Source organism: Oncorhynchus mykiss, chromosome 20 (genome assembly GCF_013265735.2).
Source record: "Oncorhynchus mykiss isolate Arlee chromosome 20, USDA_OmykA_1.1, whole genome shotgun sequence".
In the NCBI taxonomy this organism is placed as follows: Eukaryota; Metazoa; Chordata; class Actinopteri; order Salmoniformes; family Salmonidae; genus Oncorhynchus; species Oncorhynchus mykiss.
Window position 1 is genome coordinate 27,812,754 of NC_048584.1, and position 18,287 is coordinate 27,831,040.

An 18,287-nucleotide genomic window follows, 5' to 3' on the forward strand; every position below is an offset into this window, starting at 1 on the left:
TCTCAATATCAAATCATTTTTGGTTAATAATGAAATACCTTACCGTGATTGTTAAAATGTTTTTTTAAATAGCTTCTTAGCAAAGAGACATTTCCTCAAGCAAGATGAAATCTAGCTGTTATTGGCAGAGGTTTGGAACTTTCTTTGTTATTGGTATATTAACTAATTAATAGGTCACCAGGCAGGCCAAAGCTCCATCCCACCAAAACAGGCTGAATATTTCTTTCATTAAAAGGGCATTTCCACAATTTCATAATATTATTCCATCCCTCGTAGTGTGGAAATACAAAACACAGAAAAGTCACCTTTTTGACTGGAACACGCTATCATACACGTTGATCCAGAGCATCCCAAACATGCTCAATGGGTAACATGTCTGGTGAGTATGCAGGCCATGGAAGAACTGGGATATTTTCAGCTTCCAGGAATTGTTTACAGATCCTTGCGACATGGGGCCGTGGATTATAATGCTGAAACATGAGGTGATGGTGGCGGATGAATGGCACGATAATGGACATAAGGATCTCATCAAGGCATCTCTGTGCATTCAAATTGCCAATGATAAAATTCAATTGCATTCATTGTCCGTAGTTTATGCCTGCCCATACCATAATCCCATCACCACCATGGGCACTCTGTTCACAACATTTACATCAGCAAACCACCCGCTAACACAACACCATACTCGCTGTCTGCCATCTGCAAGGTACAGTTGAAACCGGGATACATCCGTGAAGAACACACTTCTCCAGCGTGCCAGTGGCAGTCAAAGGTGAGCATTTGCCCACTAAAGTCGGTTATGACGCCGGTTAAGTCCCTGGTGAGGACGACGAGCACACAGATGAGGTTATCTGAGAAGGTTTCTGACAGTTTGTGCAGAAATTATTTGGTTGTGCAAACCCACAGTTTCATTAGCTGTCCGGGTGGCTGGTCTCAGACAATCCCACAGATGAAGAAGCCAGATGTAGAGGTCCTGGAGGTTGTGAGGCCGGTTGGACGTACTGTACCGCCAAATTCTCTAAAACAATGTTGGAGGTGGATTATGGTCGAGAAATTAACATTCAATTCTCTGGCAACAGCTCTGGTCAGAATACCAATTGCACACTCCCTCAAAACTTGAGACATTTGTGTCATTGTGTTGTGCACATTTTGGAGTGGTCTTTTATTGTCCCCAGCACAAGGTACACCTGTGTAATGATCGTGCTTTTTAATCAGCTTCTTCATATTCCACACCTGTCAGGTGGATGGATTATCTTGGCAGAGGAGAAATCCTTATTAACAGGGATGTAAAAATGTTTTGTGCACAACAGTTTAGAGAAATAAGCATTTTGTGCACATAGAACATGTCTGGGATCTTTTTTTCAGCTCATGAAACCAACGCTAAAGATGTTGCGTTTATATTTTTGCTCACTGTATGTTAGGCTATATTATAGGCCTATTCTAAACCTTATACAGATTTTGAGTTTCCTTTACTATGTGGATCAGGCTGTTATTTAATGAATGCAAAACGCAACATTGTATCCAAAATCAAAATAAGACACCTCTTTATAGTGTTTTTCGGTACAATGTTTTATTCTGCGGAGTTACAGAATGTCGCGAATGGGCCAGGTCGGGCAGCTACTCCATAGAATGTTTCAGGATTACATATGTCATGTTTTGCGTTGTGTTGGGAGTAGCAACAGTGAAGCTCGGTGATTACTACTTACCAAAGTAAAAATTGTCTATGGTAAAAATTCCTGAAAACAATGGTTAGCAATGGGGTTAAGGTAAGTGTTGTGTTTAAAATCTGTAAAAAATATATAATTAGAAATAGGTTGGGTTTAGCCAATGATTTTATAAACATCACCCCTGTAATCATTTCGCTGATTATGTTGCAAAGAAACAATACACCGAAATGGAAAACACAAATGAGAGTTTCTATTGGACAAATTCAGGTAGGTCCCTCCCGTTTAATTCCGTTTGCTCTGTTTGTTTCCTTTTGGGTAAACGTTAAATGGTTTCCGTAATGAATACACACCTCGATTGCAGATGCTATGTGCTGGCCATGGAGAGGCTTTAAAGCCGCTGGTCGGCGATACTGACATTATTGTGGAGCAGTTCCCCATAGGAATGAATGGCATTCATGTATTTGAGTAGGTTTTGTTGTAGTGGGGATTAGTAAACTCGAACGTAGACAATAATAAATGCATTTCTATAGCTTCCAACATATAGCTTTTACAATGGTGTGGGAGTACCAAGATGGAGGCATGTTAGCTTCAACACAGCGCCCCCTGTTAGTCATTGAGTGTAAATATACATCATTGGGTTTAGCCATAATTGTGACATTGTGGCTGTGGTAACTAGTGACGACCGTGAAGCCGGTGCGGTTGCATGGAGGGTGAGAAGGAATATAATGCATGGAGTCAGATTCCATGGAATCGATCGGATGGAGAACGACTGTGTTTGCATGTCTAAATTTAACTCAGGCTCGGGGATAGATAGTTTATTCTGAAATATTACTATCCTCATCCTAACAATATTTCAATGCTTAGGCCTAAAACTGTAAAACACAATTGCAAGACACTCTCGCAGACCACCTGCGTCTGTCGTCAAAGCCGATCCATGGACACAGTTTCAGAATTCCCAGAACGAATTAAGGGGGAATGATATGGACCATACATACTCAAATCAAGACAGCCCAGTAGAATGGCATGTCTTTTCGCAATAAATGCAGGTGTTTCATGAGAATGATCAGGTCGCTCGGTTGCATCAATATATAACAGTCCGAAAACCCTGGAATAGCTATGCGACGCTGTAAATGAACGCTTCCTCTCAACTCAGCGGATTTCACGTTCGGTCTTACGTCACTGGTCTGGGAGTGAATCATCATAAGAGAATAGGGATGCTGCGCCTGTGAACTGGACCATCGCACTTATTTTAAAATAGCTAATTTTGTCATCTTAGTCTTATCATGGAAGAAATACTGCGGAAGCTACAGAAGGACGCATCTGGAAATAAGCACAAAGCAATTCGGGATTCGTGCGTCTTCGCCTGTGGTGAGTAGCCTGTATTATCAGGTTGCTACAGACATTAGCCAATGTTGGACCTGTCATGTAATCGAAAACTGACCAAAGATAGGCTAAATATGACAACTATTGTGTGTTACAGGCTTCCTGAAAAGCCCCCAACACAAACCCGTTTAATAGGTTCGCCATTCAGATGGTCAACTATTTTGACTATCGGCTATTTGTACCCGCTATGCCTGTTGTTGACTTTCCGGAAATATTCTCATCGTGTTAGTGGAAAGTGTAAAACAATCGTAGCATTATGTGCCATGGCCAGCTTGGCAGCACCCATATGGGTTGCTGTCGTTACATTTTAAGTCCGTGTAGCTAATGCAGCACTCATTCACCTATTTGGCCACATTACTGGTGGGAATTTCTATTGTCCTGAACGCAATTGACAGGTGGACAATAGTTGCGGAAATAATCATAATGTTTATGAATGTTGTTGAATGACGTATTGTAATATAATGTACTTTTCACGAGCCAAACACATAGTGTGCCATATTATTGATTCCCTTAGGAAATTTCATTCACAGAATATGACAGGTAGGCCGATTCAATAACAGCACAGCAGTTTCCACATCAACACAGACCACATTTGCATGTTAACATTTCAGGCCAAGCTCTCTTACTGTCAACAATAACATTTTGCTTTCATTCAATACCAAAATGCAAGGTTGTTGTGACAGACATTACTGAGTACTGTAATTGTCCACTTCTTGGTGGAACCTGCTTTTTACAAGGCGCCTGTCACCTCTCTCTGAGGGAATACAGAGTGACACGATAGCACAGGCTGCCTGGCAGACAGCTGGCCTCATTGCTGCCACTGCATATCAATGAACAGCAGGTATTGCAGATGAATGCAATATTGCACATCGGGCACATGAATAAGGGCAAGGATAACTTATCCACTCCCACACACATACTACATTATTCATGCTCCCATTTCAATGTGAATATCATCATATGGTAATACATTTTTATGAACTTCCTGTTTTCCTAGAGCACCTGGAACAAACTGACCTGTGTTTCTTATTCTGATACTGTACCACAACAAATACTGAGAACCATGGGTCCAGTCCTAGGTGATTTGATGTTATAACTTTAATATTTTTTGTTTTGTATATGACTACAGAAACCCTTCAGAAACAAACTGGATCGGCCACGATTCCACCGTCTCGGCTCAGGTAAGTTAGGAAACTGACTTAAGGCATCATCAAAAGTTTATTTGACGTCAGTCATGTTTGTGTGTTGAGGAGCTACTTAATTATGAAGCAGTGTGATTGTTGTGACGTTTCACATCCAAAAAGTCAACCTCTCCACAGTCCTACCACTCCCTCTCCCACACATGCAGATGTGAAATGGCTAGTTAGCGGTGTGCGCTAGTAGCGTATCAATCAGTGACTTCACTCCCTCTGAGACCTTGAAGTAGTTGTTTCCCTTGCTCTGCAAGGTCTGCGGCTTTTGTGGATCAATAGGTAACGATGCTTCGAGAGTGACTGTTGTTGTGTGCAGTGGGTCCCTGGTTCAAGTCCAGGTTGGGGCGAGGAGAGGGACCGAAGCAACACTGTTACACAAACACAGTCATGCACAAAGGCACCCAAGCATCACACACACACACACACACACACACACACACACACACACACACAAACAACAACACCTGCTGTGCTGGCAAGAAGGCCGTGTGAAAAACATGATGTATCATAGGAAGAACTGTGAGAGTGCTATCACTCTTAATTAGTTAAACATTTGCAGTATTCACCTTCAAAGCTGCTAAAATTCTAGAATTAATGATTTAGACTGTTTTGGTTCAGTTCACATAAGACCCTAACAGTAACTACTCATGTTAGCAAGGTTTTCTTTTTTCACTCTTACTCTTATTTCTACAATTATTAGTTTATTCCAAATGACTTATTCCACAGTTTAATCCTCCAAAAACATTATCTGGCTCAGCCCCTTTCTGCCAGCTCAGCATCTGCAGAGACCCACACCTCTGAATCTCCTGCCTCCACTTTCCTCAGTGATATTTCTGTCAGCAGAACATGCTGGAACTGAACATGAATCCAATGTTTAAATACCAGTGAAGTATCATCCAGATCTGGCACAATGATATTAGCAAACTTGGCCCAACCCGGACTCTTTTGTTTGATGCTGTACTAGTGTTTGTGTTCAGGGAGGAGATTATACTGACAACAGTCAACGCTCTCCACAAAGAGCAACTCTTCATTACAATCACTCAGTTAAAGGCATAGAGACTGAGCCACCACAACCCTCATTCATTGGGTCATGATGAGGTTTTAATTTAAAACCACGAGGTGATCCAGCTTGGCTCGCTACACTGAGGGAGCGCTCTTTGTCTCTGCAGTGTCAGAGTTATGCCTTCCGGATAAATTGGAGATGTGATATGTCTCATCTGGGCTGGTGTTAGATCTGGATCTGGCAGTAATACCATCACCTCAGTGTCTGTCTGTCTCCATCTAATCATATTACGCTTGCTACCCTGTTATTTGGAATGTCTGTCTGGTCATTTGGAATGCTGTCTGGTCGTTGCCCTGCCTGGTGTGCCCTGTGATGTTAGTCTGGCAGTGCTAGTGGTAGACTATTACAGGAGCTTGTTCCTTCCCCTTTGATACCAGTAATCCATGAAGTTGAACCTTCTCCGATAGGCTTTTAGTCCATACTCGGAAATAAGTCGGCACTGTAGATGACTGGTAGCCTAATGGTGTTCTTATATGGTTATGATTCAGTGCATCCAGTAATACTGAAGTTATCATACTCTTTATCTAATTATAGTTATGTAGTTTATACTGAAGTTGTCATTTGATGTTCAGTATGTTGATTTAAGGAAAAGGTTGTGTTTATTTTAGAAATGGCATGCTAATTTCCTTTACACGTGGCAGGATGGATACCTATTGTGATTATTTGTATTAATGTGTATTGGACTGTTGAGGAGGGCTTGCAAGTAAGCATTTCACTGTACTGTTTACACCCTGTATCCTGTGCATGGGACCAATAAACTTTGATTTGATGTTCAGCTCAGCATGACGCATGATTCTGATACTGTAGAAAGAAGACTTCTCCTTATTAAACAGAAAAAAAGCATGTCTAGTTAAGAACACTTGCTCCCTGTAGCCACTTGGAAATGTAATTCCAGTTGGGTAAAAAGGGCAAAGCTTGTTTTGCTTTCCTTCAAAGGAAATGTATCTTCCTTCCTGCAATGTTCTCGAAAAGGAAAGCTTTTCCGTTTCTTTGATTTTCTGCATCAGCCAAATCATTTTGAGTGCAAGCAGCAACAAGAATTCTCCCAAAACATCTGATTTAAAATGCCACTAATAAATAGGTGTTGTGGATTTGTGGCCTTGATTTCAGACAGATTAATATGAGATTAAATGTCTCTTTTTGTAGGCTGTTGTGATTTTATAATGTTTCAGGGGACAGGCTGGGAATATAACATGGTTGATGTGAAAGTATCGTTCTTATTTTTGCATCAGATTTGTTTGTGCTTTGTTTGCTCTTGTTTTGTTTAATGTGGACATGTTAGCTGTAATCTCTTGTTGGAAAGCTCCACGGGTAATATTGTCAGAGCCCTCAATCCAACCTTCTCCATCCTAAATATGAAAGCTTTGCCCCCCAGTGTTTGTATTTTCTCTCGGTAGCTTAATCATATGTTCGCCTTTGCAGAGAAAGATGCCTTCTCCCTCTTCAGCTGGCACTGGAGTCCAAGAACATGAAGCTGGCCCAGACTGCCCTCACAGGAATGCAGGTACAGTCCAGCAGCTATACATGCAGCAACAATGTACTGTACAAAACAGCAGATGTGGTTGAACCAGGTACAGGAAAAGGGTCATTGCTAGCCATGCATTTGTGAAACTACAGTACATTCTGAGAGGAAATGTAGGTTCATTACAAGCATTACTGCTACAGACCCAACCTATTACCCTTCAGTGAAGCCTAATTTGCAGTATTATTTTTTTGGTGCGAATTCTGATATTCTACACACAGTATACATTTTCTGACTGTGTATTGTCCAACTCTCTCCCTGTGTTTTTTTCTTCTTCTCTCTCCTCCATTTTGTGTCATTCTCCATCCTACTCCTCCTCCTCGTTTGACTGCAGAAGATCCTGTGTGAGGACAGGTTTGTGGCTGTGGAGGCGGAGGCTCTGGAGAGCCAGCTGTTGAGTCAGATGCTGGATGCAGTGAGGGTGACCCCCATGCTCCACGAGGACCTGCAGGTCGAGGTCATGAAGGTCAGTCCTCTCTGCACACTGGATTATAAAAGCGATCAGATGACTTAGTCTCTGTTATAGCTGGTCTAAACATTGATTAAAGGAGTATACTTTACAATCCAATGAAGAATTCCACTTTTTTTCCCTCTGATGCCGATGTGTGAAGACTGCTGGTGTACTGTATTGCACAAAGGGTCCCCAGGTAGTAAAATGAAGCCGGGACCATCCCCTGGCTTGTTGCCAGTCAGTTGTACTCATGGATACAGTACTTGCGGTCTCAGTTTGCCACAAATCACTCTACAGTTATTATGCTCCACCATACGCTTCTCTCTGCATCATACAGTACTGGGCACAGAGCCACCTCAGAATGGGGCATCCAGTAAATCATGTCACACAGCAAGACGTAACTGAATGGACTTCAACATGTTCAACTGTGGGGCATTTTTGAACTGATGCAAACACTTGCTGGTGTGGTAAATCTGGCCAAAGTTGTTCAAAATGAGAGAACAGTGAAAGGTCGTCTTTGCCATGTGCACACCAATTCACAGTACTGTATTGATTACTTGTGGTTTGCTTTTGTGGCTCTCATGATCATGCCACTTGTTGTACTTTTTAAAACTAGATTATTTTACTGCCTACTTTACTATTAGCTGTATGTGGGCTGCACCTCATGTCTCTAGTGTCCACAGAGTTATTACTACTATAAGATCAGTGTAGTGTTCATTCTGCCTGTAAGAGTGCTCTGAGTAACCATGGGTAACCATGTAATTTGCCTTCTGCTCCACACTTACCTGAGACCCTATTGTTCCTTCATCCCAGATATGGCAATGCAAAAACAGCACTTTTGTCAAAAGAGACATTTATAAATTTAAATTTATACTTCTAGCCAAATTTATTTTAAACTCTGTGCTATGCTGAGTAGTTGAAGTGATGCTGTCTGTTTTGACAGCAGTGCCACAGTACTTTTCTCCACAGTCACACAAGGCATTGTGTTTGTTCTATACAGAGTTGATGTTCCCTGATGGAGAGGATTATCTCTGAGAGCCTCGCCTTTATGCAGCTGCCCCCAATCTTCTTTCCCTGTTCAGTTCGATGGGTGTTTTACAAGCCTTTGTCTCCTTGCCCTACAGGTCCTTCTCTGCATCACGTACTCCTCCACCTTTGAGATCAATGGAGACTCCATCCTGAGGATTGCTGAGGTAAGCCTAGCCTGACGGAGGTATCACTGATATGCAAAGGGAGAACAGGGAGCCAGTGTCAACCTGCTGGATGTTGCAGTCTATTTTAGATCTGGATAGTATTGGTTCTCTTTCAAATAATTTAGCTGCAACTAATTGAGCTTACCTACAGCAATGGAATAGTCCTAAAAGTGCAACCCCCGCCCCCCCCCTGACACTCCAGAAAAGCTCAGTCAAATACTTACAGTTATTTGAAAGAAACCCAATAGTGTTTGGACCCAGGTCTGGTCTGTATCTGTTCAGCCTTGCGCCAGGCTGCTGATTAATGCTGACTCTTGACATAATGTGTCACAAAACACCACCTCAGTAGCATCAACTCCCTGCTACTGCTAGCAACAGCCTAACGAGGACCATCCATCACAAAGGTGAATTTCTGTGTTGCTGCTATGCGTCCAACGTTTATGGTAGTCACAGTCATGGTAATCTAATGCATTACGAGTGAGTGGGAACATGAAGTGCTTGTTGTCATTCAACGAGAGATTTTCACTTGAGAAATACTGCACAAAACATCTTAGCTAGATATAAAGACTAAGACCTCCTCTGGAAAAAAACACATTCATTACGCATTTCTTGATTTATCTTATTAATTTTGACTATTTTGAGGAAGTGTTTCTGACTATGTTGGCTCGAGAGGGACAAACACCAGTGAAATGTAAGCTTTTTTCTCTAGTTTTTCAAGTGAGGGTCTTTTAGGGAGTATGAGAGCCCAGACGGTCGCTTCGCCTAGCCGAGTTCTGCTAGCAGCAAACCAAATCTATGTATGCAGACGCGTTAATGCTGCTCTTGTACTGTTAACAGCAGCTCATAAATAACTGGACCTAATGCAGTCCTGGATGTAATATATGCTCCTGCTCTGTCGATCTGGCACGGGGAACAGAAGGTGTAAAATCCTGTTTACCCTGAGGGATTTAATTTGAAAAGAGATTACCCTCTTCATCCCTGCATGTTAAGATGCATATAACTTATACATCCCATTCTTTCCTAACACATTAATGTCTACAGCTTTACAGGTAAAAACGAACTTATCATTATTATTTTGGGATACATTTTAATGACGTGTTCTGTGGGTGAATACTATTTCTCATCCATCTCTTTGCTGATGTGTCACAGAGATGGTCCATGCCCTGCTCTTCCTCATCCCTGGTACAGACAGACAGGAAGAGACACAGAGGACCTTGACTGTCCCTAACTAATTCCTCTCTGTAATCTTAACAAACCAAGTCAAACAAGGTGCTCGTTCTTCCTCTAATCTCGTTGGCAAGGGAACACGACATTAAAGGCCACTGATGTCTGAAGTGGTCTTTCCACTACGTCAGCACCAGGCAGGGGGAGAAATAGCGAGAGTTGTCTTTTTTTTTAATGCATTTTTTAAATACATTTTTTAGGGGATAGATCAGCGTTATTGTAGCTCCATCAAACCCACAAAACACCAGCCTCAACGTCAACAGTGAAGAGGCGACTCCGGGATGCTGGACTTCTAGGCCACTGTCTGTGTTCTTTTGCCCATCTTAATCTTTTCTTTTTATTGGCCAGTCTGAGATATGGCTTTTTTTTTGCAACTCTGCCTAGAAGGCCAACATCCCGGAGTCGCCACTGAGACTGGTGTTTTGCGGGTACTATTTAATGAAGCTGCCATTTGAGGACTTGTGAGGCATCTCTTTCTCAAACTAAACACTAATGTACTTGTCCTCTTGATCAGTTGTGCACCGGGGCCTCCCACTCTTTCTATTCTGGTTAGAGACAGTTTGCGCTGTTCTGTGAAGGGAGTAGTACACAGCGTTGTACGAGACCTTCAGTGTCTTGGCAATTTCTCGCATGGAATAGCCTTAATTTCTCAGAACAAAAATAGACTGATGAGTTTCAGAAGAAAGATCTTTGTTTCTGGCCATTTTGAGCCTGTAATCAAACCCAGGAGTGCTGATGCTCCAGATACTCAACTAGTCTAAAGAAGACCAATTTTATTGCTTCTTTAATCAGGACAACAGTTTTCAGCTGTGCTAACATAATTGCAAAAGGGTTTTCTAATGATTCATTAGACTTTTAAAATGACAAACTTGGATTAGCTAACACAACGTGCCATTGGAACATAGGCCCATTATCAGCAACCATCACTCCTATGTAATGTAGATATTCCATTGAAAAAAACAGCCGTTTCCAGCTACAATAGTCATTTACAACATTAACAATGTCTACACTGTATTTCTGATCAACTTGATGTTATTTTAATGAACGACAAATGTGCTTTTCTTTCAAAAATAAGGATATATACTGCTAAAAAAAATAAAGGGAACACAACACAATGTAACTCCAAGTCAATCACACTTCTGTGAAATCAAACTGTCCACTTAGGAAGCAACACTGATTGACAATAAATTTCACATGCTGTTGTGCAAATGGAATAGACAACAGGTGGAAATGATAGGAAATTAGCAAGACACCCCCAATAAAGGAGTGGTTCTGCAGGTGGTGACCACAGACCACTTCTCAGTTCCTATGCTTCCTGGCTGATGTTTTGGTCACTTTTGAATGCTGGCGGTGCTTTCACTCTAGTGGTAGCATGAGACGGAGTCTACAACCCACACAAGTGGCTCAGGTAGTGCAGCTCATCCAGGATGGCACATCAATGCGAGCTGTGGCAAGAAGGTTTGCTGTGGCAAGAAGGTTTGCTGTGTCTGTCAGCGTAGTGTCCAGAGCATGGAGGCGCTACCAGGAGACAGGCCAGTATATCAGGAGACGTGGAGGAGGCCGTAGGAGGGCAACAACCCAGCAGCAGGACCGCTACCTCCGCCTTTGTGCGAGCAGGAGGAGCACTGCCAGAGCCCTGCAAAATGACCTCCAGCAGGCCACAAATGTGCATGTGTCTGCTCAAACGGTCAGAAACAGACTCCATGAGGGTGGTATGAGGGCCCGACGTCCACAGGTGAGGTATGTGCTTACAGCCCAACACCGTGCCGGACGTTTTTAATTTGCCAGAGAACACCAAGATTGGCAAATTTGCCACTGGCGCCCTGTGCTCTTCACAGATGAAAGCAGGTTCACACTGAGCACATGTGACAGAGTCTGGAGACGCCGTGGAGAACGTTCTGCTGCCTGCAACATCCTCCAGCATGACCGATTTGGCGGTGGGTCAGTCATGGTGTGGGGTGGCATTTATTTGGGGGGCCGCACAGCCCTCCATGTGCTCGTCAGAGGTAGCCTGACTGCCATTAGGTACCGAGATGAGATCCTCAGACCCCTTGTGGGACCATATTCTGGTGCGGTTGGCCCTGGGTTCCTCCTAATGCAAGACAATGCTAGACCTCATGTGGCTGGAGTGTGTCAGCAGTTCCTGCAAGAGGAAGGCATTGATGCTATGGACTGGCCCGCCCGTTCCCCAGACCTGAATCCAATTGAGCACCATCCACCAACGCCACGTTGCACCACAGACTGTCCAGGAGTTGTAGGGAGGCCACCTCATCAGGAGCATGCCCAGGTGTTGTAGGGAGGTCATACAGGCACGTGGAGGCCACACACACTACTGAGCCTCATTTTGACTTGTTTTAAGGACATTACATCAAAGTTGGATCAGCCTGCAGTGTGGTTTTCCACTTTACTTTTGAGTGTGACTCCAAATCCAGACCTCCATGGGTTGATCAATTTGATTTCCATTGATAATTGTTGTGTGATTTTTGTCGTCAGCACATTCAACTATGTAAAGAAAAAAGTATTTAATAAGAATATTTCATTCATTCAGATCTAGGATGTGTTATTTTAGTGTTCCCTTTATTTTTTGAGCAGTATGTGTATGTATGTATGTATGTATATGATTCACACAACTTTTGGCCACGACTGTGTGTGTGTGTGTGTGTATGTATATATATATATATACACACACACACACAGTCGTGGCCAAAAGTTTTGTGAATTACACAAATATACATTTTCAAAGTATGCTGCCTCAGATGGTAATTTGCATATACTCCAGAATGTTATGAAGAGTGATCAGATTAATTGCAAAGTCCCTCTTTGCCGTGCAAATGAACTGAATCCCCCCAAAACACATTTCTACTGCATTTCAGTCCTGCCACAAAAGGACCAGCTGACATCATGTCAGTGATTCTCTCATTAACACAGGTGTGAGTGTTGACGAGGACAAGGCTGGAGATCACTCTGTCATGCTGATTGAGTTTGAATAACAGACTGGAAGCTTCAAAAGGAGGGTGGTGCTAAGAATCATTGTTCTTCCTCTGTCAGCCATGGTTACCTGCAAGGAAACACGTGCCGTCATCATTGCTTTGCACAAAAAGGGCTTCACAGGCAAGGATATTGCTGCCAGTAAGATTGCACCTAAATAAACCATTTATCGGATCATCAAGAACTTCAAGGAGAGCGGTTCAATTGTTGTGAAGAAGGCTTTAGGGTGCTCAAGAAAGTCCAGCAAGCACGAGGACTGTCTCCTAAAGTTGATTCAGCTGCAGGATCGGGGCACCACCAGTACAGAGCTTGCTCAGGAATGGCAGCAGGCAGGTGTGAGTGCATCTGTACGCACAGTGAGGCGAAGACTTTTGGAGGATGGCCTGGTGTCAAGAAGGGCAGCAACGAAGCCGCTTCTCTCCAGGAAAAACCTCAGGGACAGACTGATTTTCTGCTAAAGGTACAGGGATTGGACTGCTGAGGACTGGGGTAAAGTCATTTTCTCTGATGAATCCCCTTTCTGATTGTTTGGGGCACCCGGACAAAAAGCTTGTCCGGAGGAGACGAGGTGAGCACTACCATCAGTCCTGTGTCATGCCAACAGTAAAGCATCCTGAGACCATTCATGTGTGGGGTTGCTTCTCAACCAAGGGAGTGGGCTCACTCACAATTTTGCCTTAGAACACAGCCATGAATAAAAAATGGTACCAACACATCCTCCCAGAGCAACTTCTCCCAACCATCCAGGAACAGTTTGGTGACGAACAATGCCTTTTCCAGCATGATGGAGCACCTTGACATAAGGCAAAAGTGATAACTAAGTGGCTCGGGGAACAAAACATCAATATTTTGGGTCCATGGCCAGGAAACTCCCCAGACCTTAATCCCATTGAGAACTTGTGGTCAATCCTCAAGAGGCGGGGGGACAAAACAAAAACCCACAAATTCTGAAAAACTCCAAGCATTGATTATGCAAGAATGGGCTGCCATCAGTCAGGATGTGGCCCAGAAGTTAATTGACAGCATGCCAGGGTGGATTGCAGAGGTCTTGAAAAAGAAGAGTCAACACTGCAAATATTGACTCTTTGCATCAACTTCATGTAATTGTCAATAAAAGCCTTTGACACTTGAAATTCTTATAATTATACTTCAGTATTCCATAGTAACATCTGACAAAAATATCTAAAGACACTGAAGCAGCAGACTTTGTGAAAATTAATATTTGTGTCATTCTCAAAACTTTTAGCCACGACTGTATATTTGTTTTTTAATATTCCATCATTAATAATTAATATGCTTAATAATGGCGACAGTTCTTGCAAAGGATTGTTACATATCACCAGGATTGCCATTGCAGTACATTTTTTAGAAAACAATTATTGTGATTCATCCTATATTGTACCTAACATCCTTACCCCCTAGCAAAAATATGTTGTCTTTTATCAGATCTTCTGGTCTGGGGTCAGGTTGACCAGGATTCGAAGAGTGACGCATGTTCAATGTATTTGTTATTCACAGAACTAACAGATGCATATGTGTGGGATCATCACTTTCCTTAGTGTCAACACACTCCTTGAGATGTGACCTTGACTATGACTATACTTTATGATGCAGTACCCCCAAGAAAGACGTTTCTTTTTTGAGAACAACAGAGTTGATATTTGGAATCAGATTTAAGGAACTGAAGTTGCCTTCTGACCTTTTGACCTTAGTCCCTGGAGCCCCGCTGAACTGGTCTGGTCACTTTATTTATATAGTCATTGGTCTAGGCGGTCATCTCATAATTCGACTGACCAAGCTATTAAAGTCTTATTTTAGTCGTATAGTTGATTCATACCATGAATCACATCTCAGGATGGATTATAAATGCACAAGGATTACTCTTGGTTAACAGAACAGAAACGTGAGTAATAGCAGTTGCCTTTCACATTTGAATCTGCATGTTAATTACCAGAGCGACTGGGAGTCTTTATTTTAGATTGGATCCAGCAGATAAGGTGTGAACAATGAGACGGAACACTTTTCCACTCTGTTCTATCTCACCTGCCGGATAACCACTCGGAATGGTGACACCTGCTTTTATTGTACTAGAGGAGAGGGTTAAGAGAATGTTCCAGTCGTGCTTTATTTGCTGGGCCTCTAGCTGTGTGTCATCTAGTGATGGGGGAAACATTTCTACAGTTACATATTTGGATATTATTTTTGACGATATATCGTATTGACAATATCGCAATATTATTTTTGCGCTTGTTAGCTGTACCTGCACCAAAACTCCAGTATTTTTCCTTCATAGCTTCTTCTGGATCTTCTTTTTAAATAGGGAGCCAATTTGTTTTCAGGTCTTTTATTTCCATGACAGATAAACTATTTTTCTCCTGGCTCTCTCTTGTCCCTCTTCAGCAGACATATGGTGAGCAACATGTTTGGAACATCAAATCTCTATACATACAGTATAGAATAGTGAGAATCACAATACATATCATATTGGCACCAAAGTATTGTGATAACATCGTATCTTAAGGTCCCTGGCAATTCCCAGCCCTTGTGTCATCCTCCGTATGCCACAGAGACCAGCTTTCAGAGGTGGTCATAATTCAATTAGCCACTGGGATGTCATGTAGATTTCTATACTGATTTATGTAGAGTGGGAAGAAATGAAAAGTGTGAAGCTATCGCACAGTGTTGTTTTAAAGATTATATGTTCATTCGCTCCTGATGTCAGACTTTCTTCAGTCCAGCAAGCTTTTTCTTGAGATTTTACCTTCATTTATAGTCGTTGGGTGTAACGGTAAGCTCCCTGCTATGTTGTAATGTGTGTGTGTGTGTGTGTGTCCTGTTTTCCAGGTGTGTATCGAGACGTACATGTCCAGCTGTCACCAGCGCAGCATCAACACGGCCGTGAGGGCCACCCTCAGCCAGATCCTGGGGGACCTCGCCCTGCAGCTCAGACACAGACAGGTCAGCCACCCCAGGCACCTTTGACCTCTCACATTATCACCCACTCAGACTAGAAGCAACTTGAATGAATATAGGTTGGGTGGGGAGTGGAGTGGTTCTAGAGTGAGGCACATCTTAATTTCACACTTGAGAGCTCATACGAGAGCTTGTAATCACCTCATTAAATAGCTATATAAAATACAGTACTGTGTTCTATACATTTTGGTAGACTGTACTGCTGTGATTATAATAATCACTAATAAGATCACAAATTCTTTGAATATGCATGGGAATGCATTGCAGGCATAATCATAGATGAAGTGAAGCCACCATACAGTGTCTGAAATTCTATACTATTGTCTTGTGGATCTCTGCAGGGAGTGGATGGCGAAGACCCACCAGTGCCCGCACACCAGCGCAGAGGTACTTTATAGCCCTGTTATATAGCAAAAGCCTTCACTGCCCTTTGCATGCCAGGTGGAATATACCTCCACAGGGACTATAATGTCCCTTTTTATGAAGCAGTGAATACAGGTTGTTTAGACATCACACGTCTTTTACTGCAAGGCTGGGTGATTCATACCTCGAGTCCACGTCTAAAAGTGTGAGAGATGAGACTATTACGAGGGGTTGGTGCAGTGTGTCTTGTGGTTCAACTGTTCTGTCAGACCTGGGTCAAATGCATTTGTCAAACAGAGCTGCGTTTCATTTAGTTTGCCCTGGACAATGCACCCAATGGCATAGTCCCAAAAGTTCAAACTCCAAACTTGGAATCACTATAAAGGGAATTCTTAAACAAATTGAATAAAAGCCGAAAACACATCTCTTCCTTGCACCATACTGTACAGCAGGGATCTCCAACTCTGTTCCTGGGGAGCTATCCCCCTGTAGGTTTTTGCTCCAACCAAAGTTGGAACTAACCTGATTCAGCTTATCAACTAGATAATTATTAGAATCAGGTGGGCTAGATGAGGGTTGGAGTGAAAATCTAGAGGACGGTAGCTCTCCAATGTTCCCAAAAGTTAAAACGCCAAGCTTGGAATCGCATGTATGTATTTAACATAGTTAGGCTATATATAAGGTATGTTATCAGTTGCGTTTGTTCTCCTGAGTGTGGTGTCTCTAATGGTTGTTGGCCTGTACGTTTTTAGATGTGTCTCCCACTGCACAGTCCCTGTGTGAGGACGTTGTGACTGTGATAACCGTCTTCTGCGAGAAGCTAGAGGGGGTTGACCAGTAAGAATGATTCTTTATGCAGAGTTTATAGCCCTGAACTGTATGTTTCTCTCTCATCCGGAGAACACATAATTCCTCCCACCTTGTCTACCCTGCTAGCTGTTTTAAAGGTCACCTCTACAAAGCATGATTCAGTTTTACAGCAATGTTTTATAGAGATGTTTCTTGCTTGGCTTTTATTACGGTGAGACACTGAGGCTGCATCCCAAATGCCATTCCATTCATAGTGCACTATTGACCAGAACCCAATGGGAATAGGGTTCCATTTGGGATAAAAGCCTGACACTCTGACTAATGGTCTGTTTGTTTTCACAGTGAGAACCAGCTGCTCCAGCTGCTCTACCTAGAGTGCATCTTGTCCATGCTCAGCAGCTGTCCTCCCACCATGCACCTGAACAGAGGCTTCACAGACCTGATCTGGTAAGGCCTGGCTGTGGCTAACACACACAGTATATTGACAGTCATGCTTCCCTGTCTGAATACCTGCCTCCTTTTCAGTCTGATTTCTTATCTCGAGGGGACCCTATATACGGTCTTCATAATGCATACATGCCACATTCATAAGCAGAACATGAGCACTTCATAAAGTATGCTCCTTCAAGTAAAGTGTTACCATATTATCTGTCTACATAAAACACGTGACATGTCTTGTCCCCTGCTCTCAGGAAGCAACTTTGTCCTACGTTGGTGGTGATCATGGGAAACCCTGTGAACGACAAGACCATCACCTCGGCCCACGGCCACGGAGGGGGGTGTCAGGATCCAGACCCCTCTCTAGGTGGTGTGTCTGACCAGGGCCGGGGATCCGGCTGCTCCTCCACCACCCCGGCCATGATCGGCCCGGTGGTGAGGACCATCTGCTACGTGGCTGCTGAGCTGGTGCGCCTGGTGGGCTGTGTGGAGTCCATGAAGCCTGTTCTGCAGTCGCTGTACCACCGCATCCTGCTCTATCCCCCCCCACAGCACCGCGTGGAGGCCATCAAGATCATGAAGGAGGTGGTCCGAGCCCCAGACTCCTCACTGTTCACCAGTCACCTCAAATCCCCTAACATAATGTTTATAGAGCAATCAATTGAATTAGACAGTGGAATGTTGCTGCTTTATCGACAGGACCAGTTTGAGGGTTGCAGAAGGGATGCGATGAACAAAAATGAACCAAAGTGTCTTTGTATGCGTTTTGTAGATTCTGGGAAGTCCTCAGCGCTTGTTTGACCTGGCTGGTCCCTGTGTTATAGAGCCTGAGTCTAGGAAAAGGTCCTTCTCCAAGAGGAAGTCTCACCTGGACCTGCTCAAACTGTGAGGACCCACATTCTCTTATTTTATTTACCGGTATAACCTTTACCGGTATAACCTTTACCGGTATAACCTTGTGAACCAAAAGATATGCGTCTACCTGCTGTATAAGCCTCTAACCCATACATCATGTACTA

The 18,287-nt window shown here is 43.1% G+C and overlaps 1 protein-coding gene across 7 annotated transcripts in view; it reads left to right on the plus strand.

The window, feature by feature from the left end:
- Positions 1 to 1,635: 1,635 nt before the first annotated feature.
- The window catches only part of arfgef3 (ARFGEF family member 3), a 43,707-nt gene continuing 27,055 nt past the window's right edge, over positions 1,636 to 18,287 (plus strand). For 6 of the 7 annotated variants that reach the window (XM_021576329.2, XM_021576333.2, XM_021576330.2 and 3 more), the window contains exons 1-11: positions 2,464 to 3,035; positions 4,180 to 4,231; positions 6,729 to 6,810; positions 7,163 to 7,294; positions 8,404 to 8,472; positions 15,529 to 15,642; positions 15,999 to 16,044; positions 16,773 to 16,857; positions 17,173 to 17,277; positions 17,523 to 17,853; positions 18,041 to 18,153. In XM_021576329.2, coding sequence (XP_021432004.2) covers positions 2,951 to 3,035; positions 4,180 to 4,231; positions 6,729 to 6,810; positions 7,163 to 7,294; positions 8,404 to 8,472; positions 15,529 to 15,642; positions 15,999 to 16,044; positions 16,773 to 16,857; positions 17,173 to 17,277; positions 17,523 to 17,853; positions 18,041 to 18,153 — 1,214 coding nt within the window. In that variant the 5' untranslated portion in view covers positions 2,464 to 2,950. Of the gene's footprint in view, positions 1,767 to 2,463; positions 3,036 to 4,179; positions 4,232 to 6,728; positions 6,811 to 7,162; positions 7,295 to 8,403; positions 8,473 to 15,528; positions 15,643 to 15,998; positions 16,045 to 16,772; positions 16,858 to 17,172; positions 17,278 to 17,522; positions 17,854 to 18,040; positions 18,154 to 18,287 lie in introns of those variants that run through there. The other variant, XM_021576338.2, reaches the window with a different exon arrangement.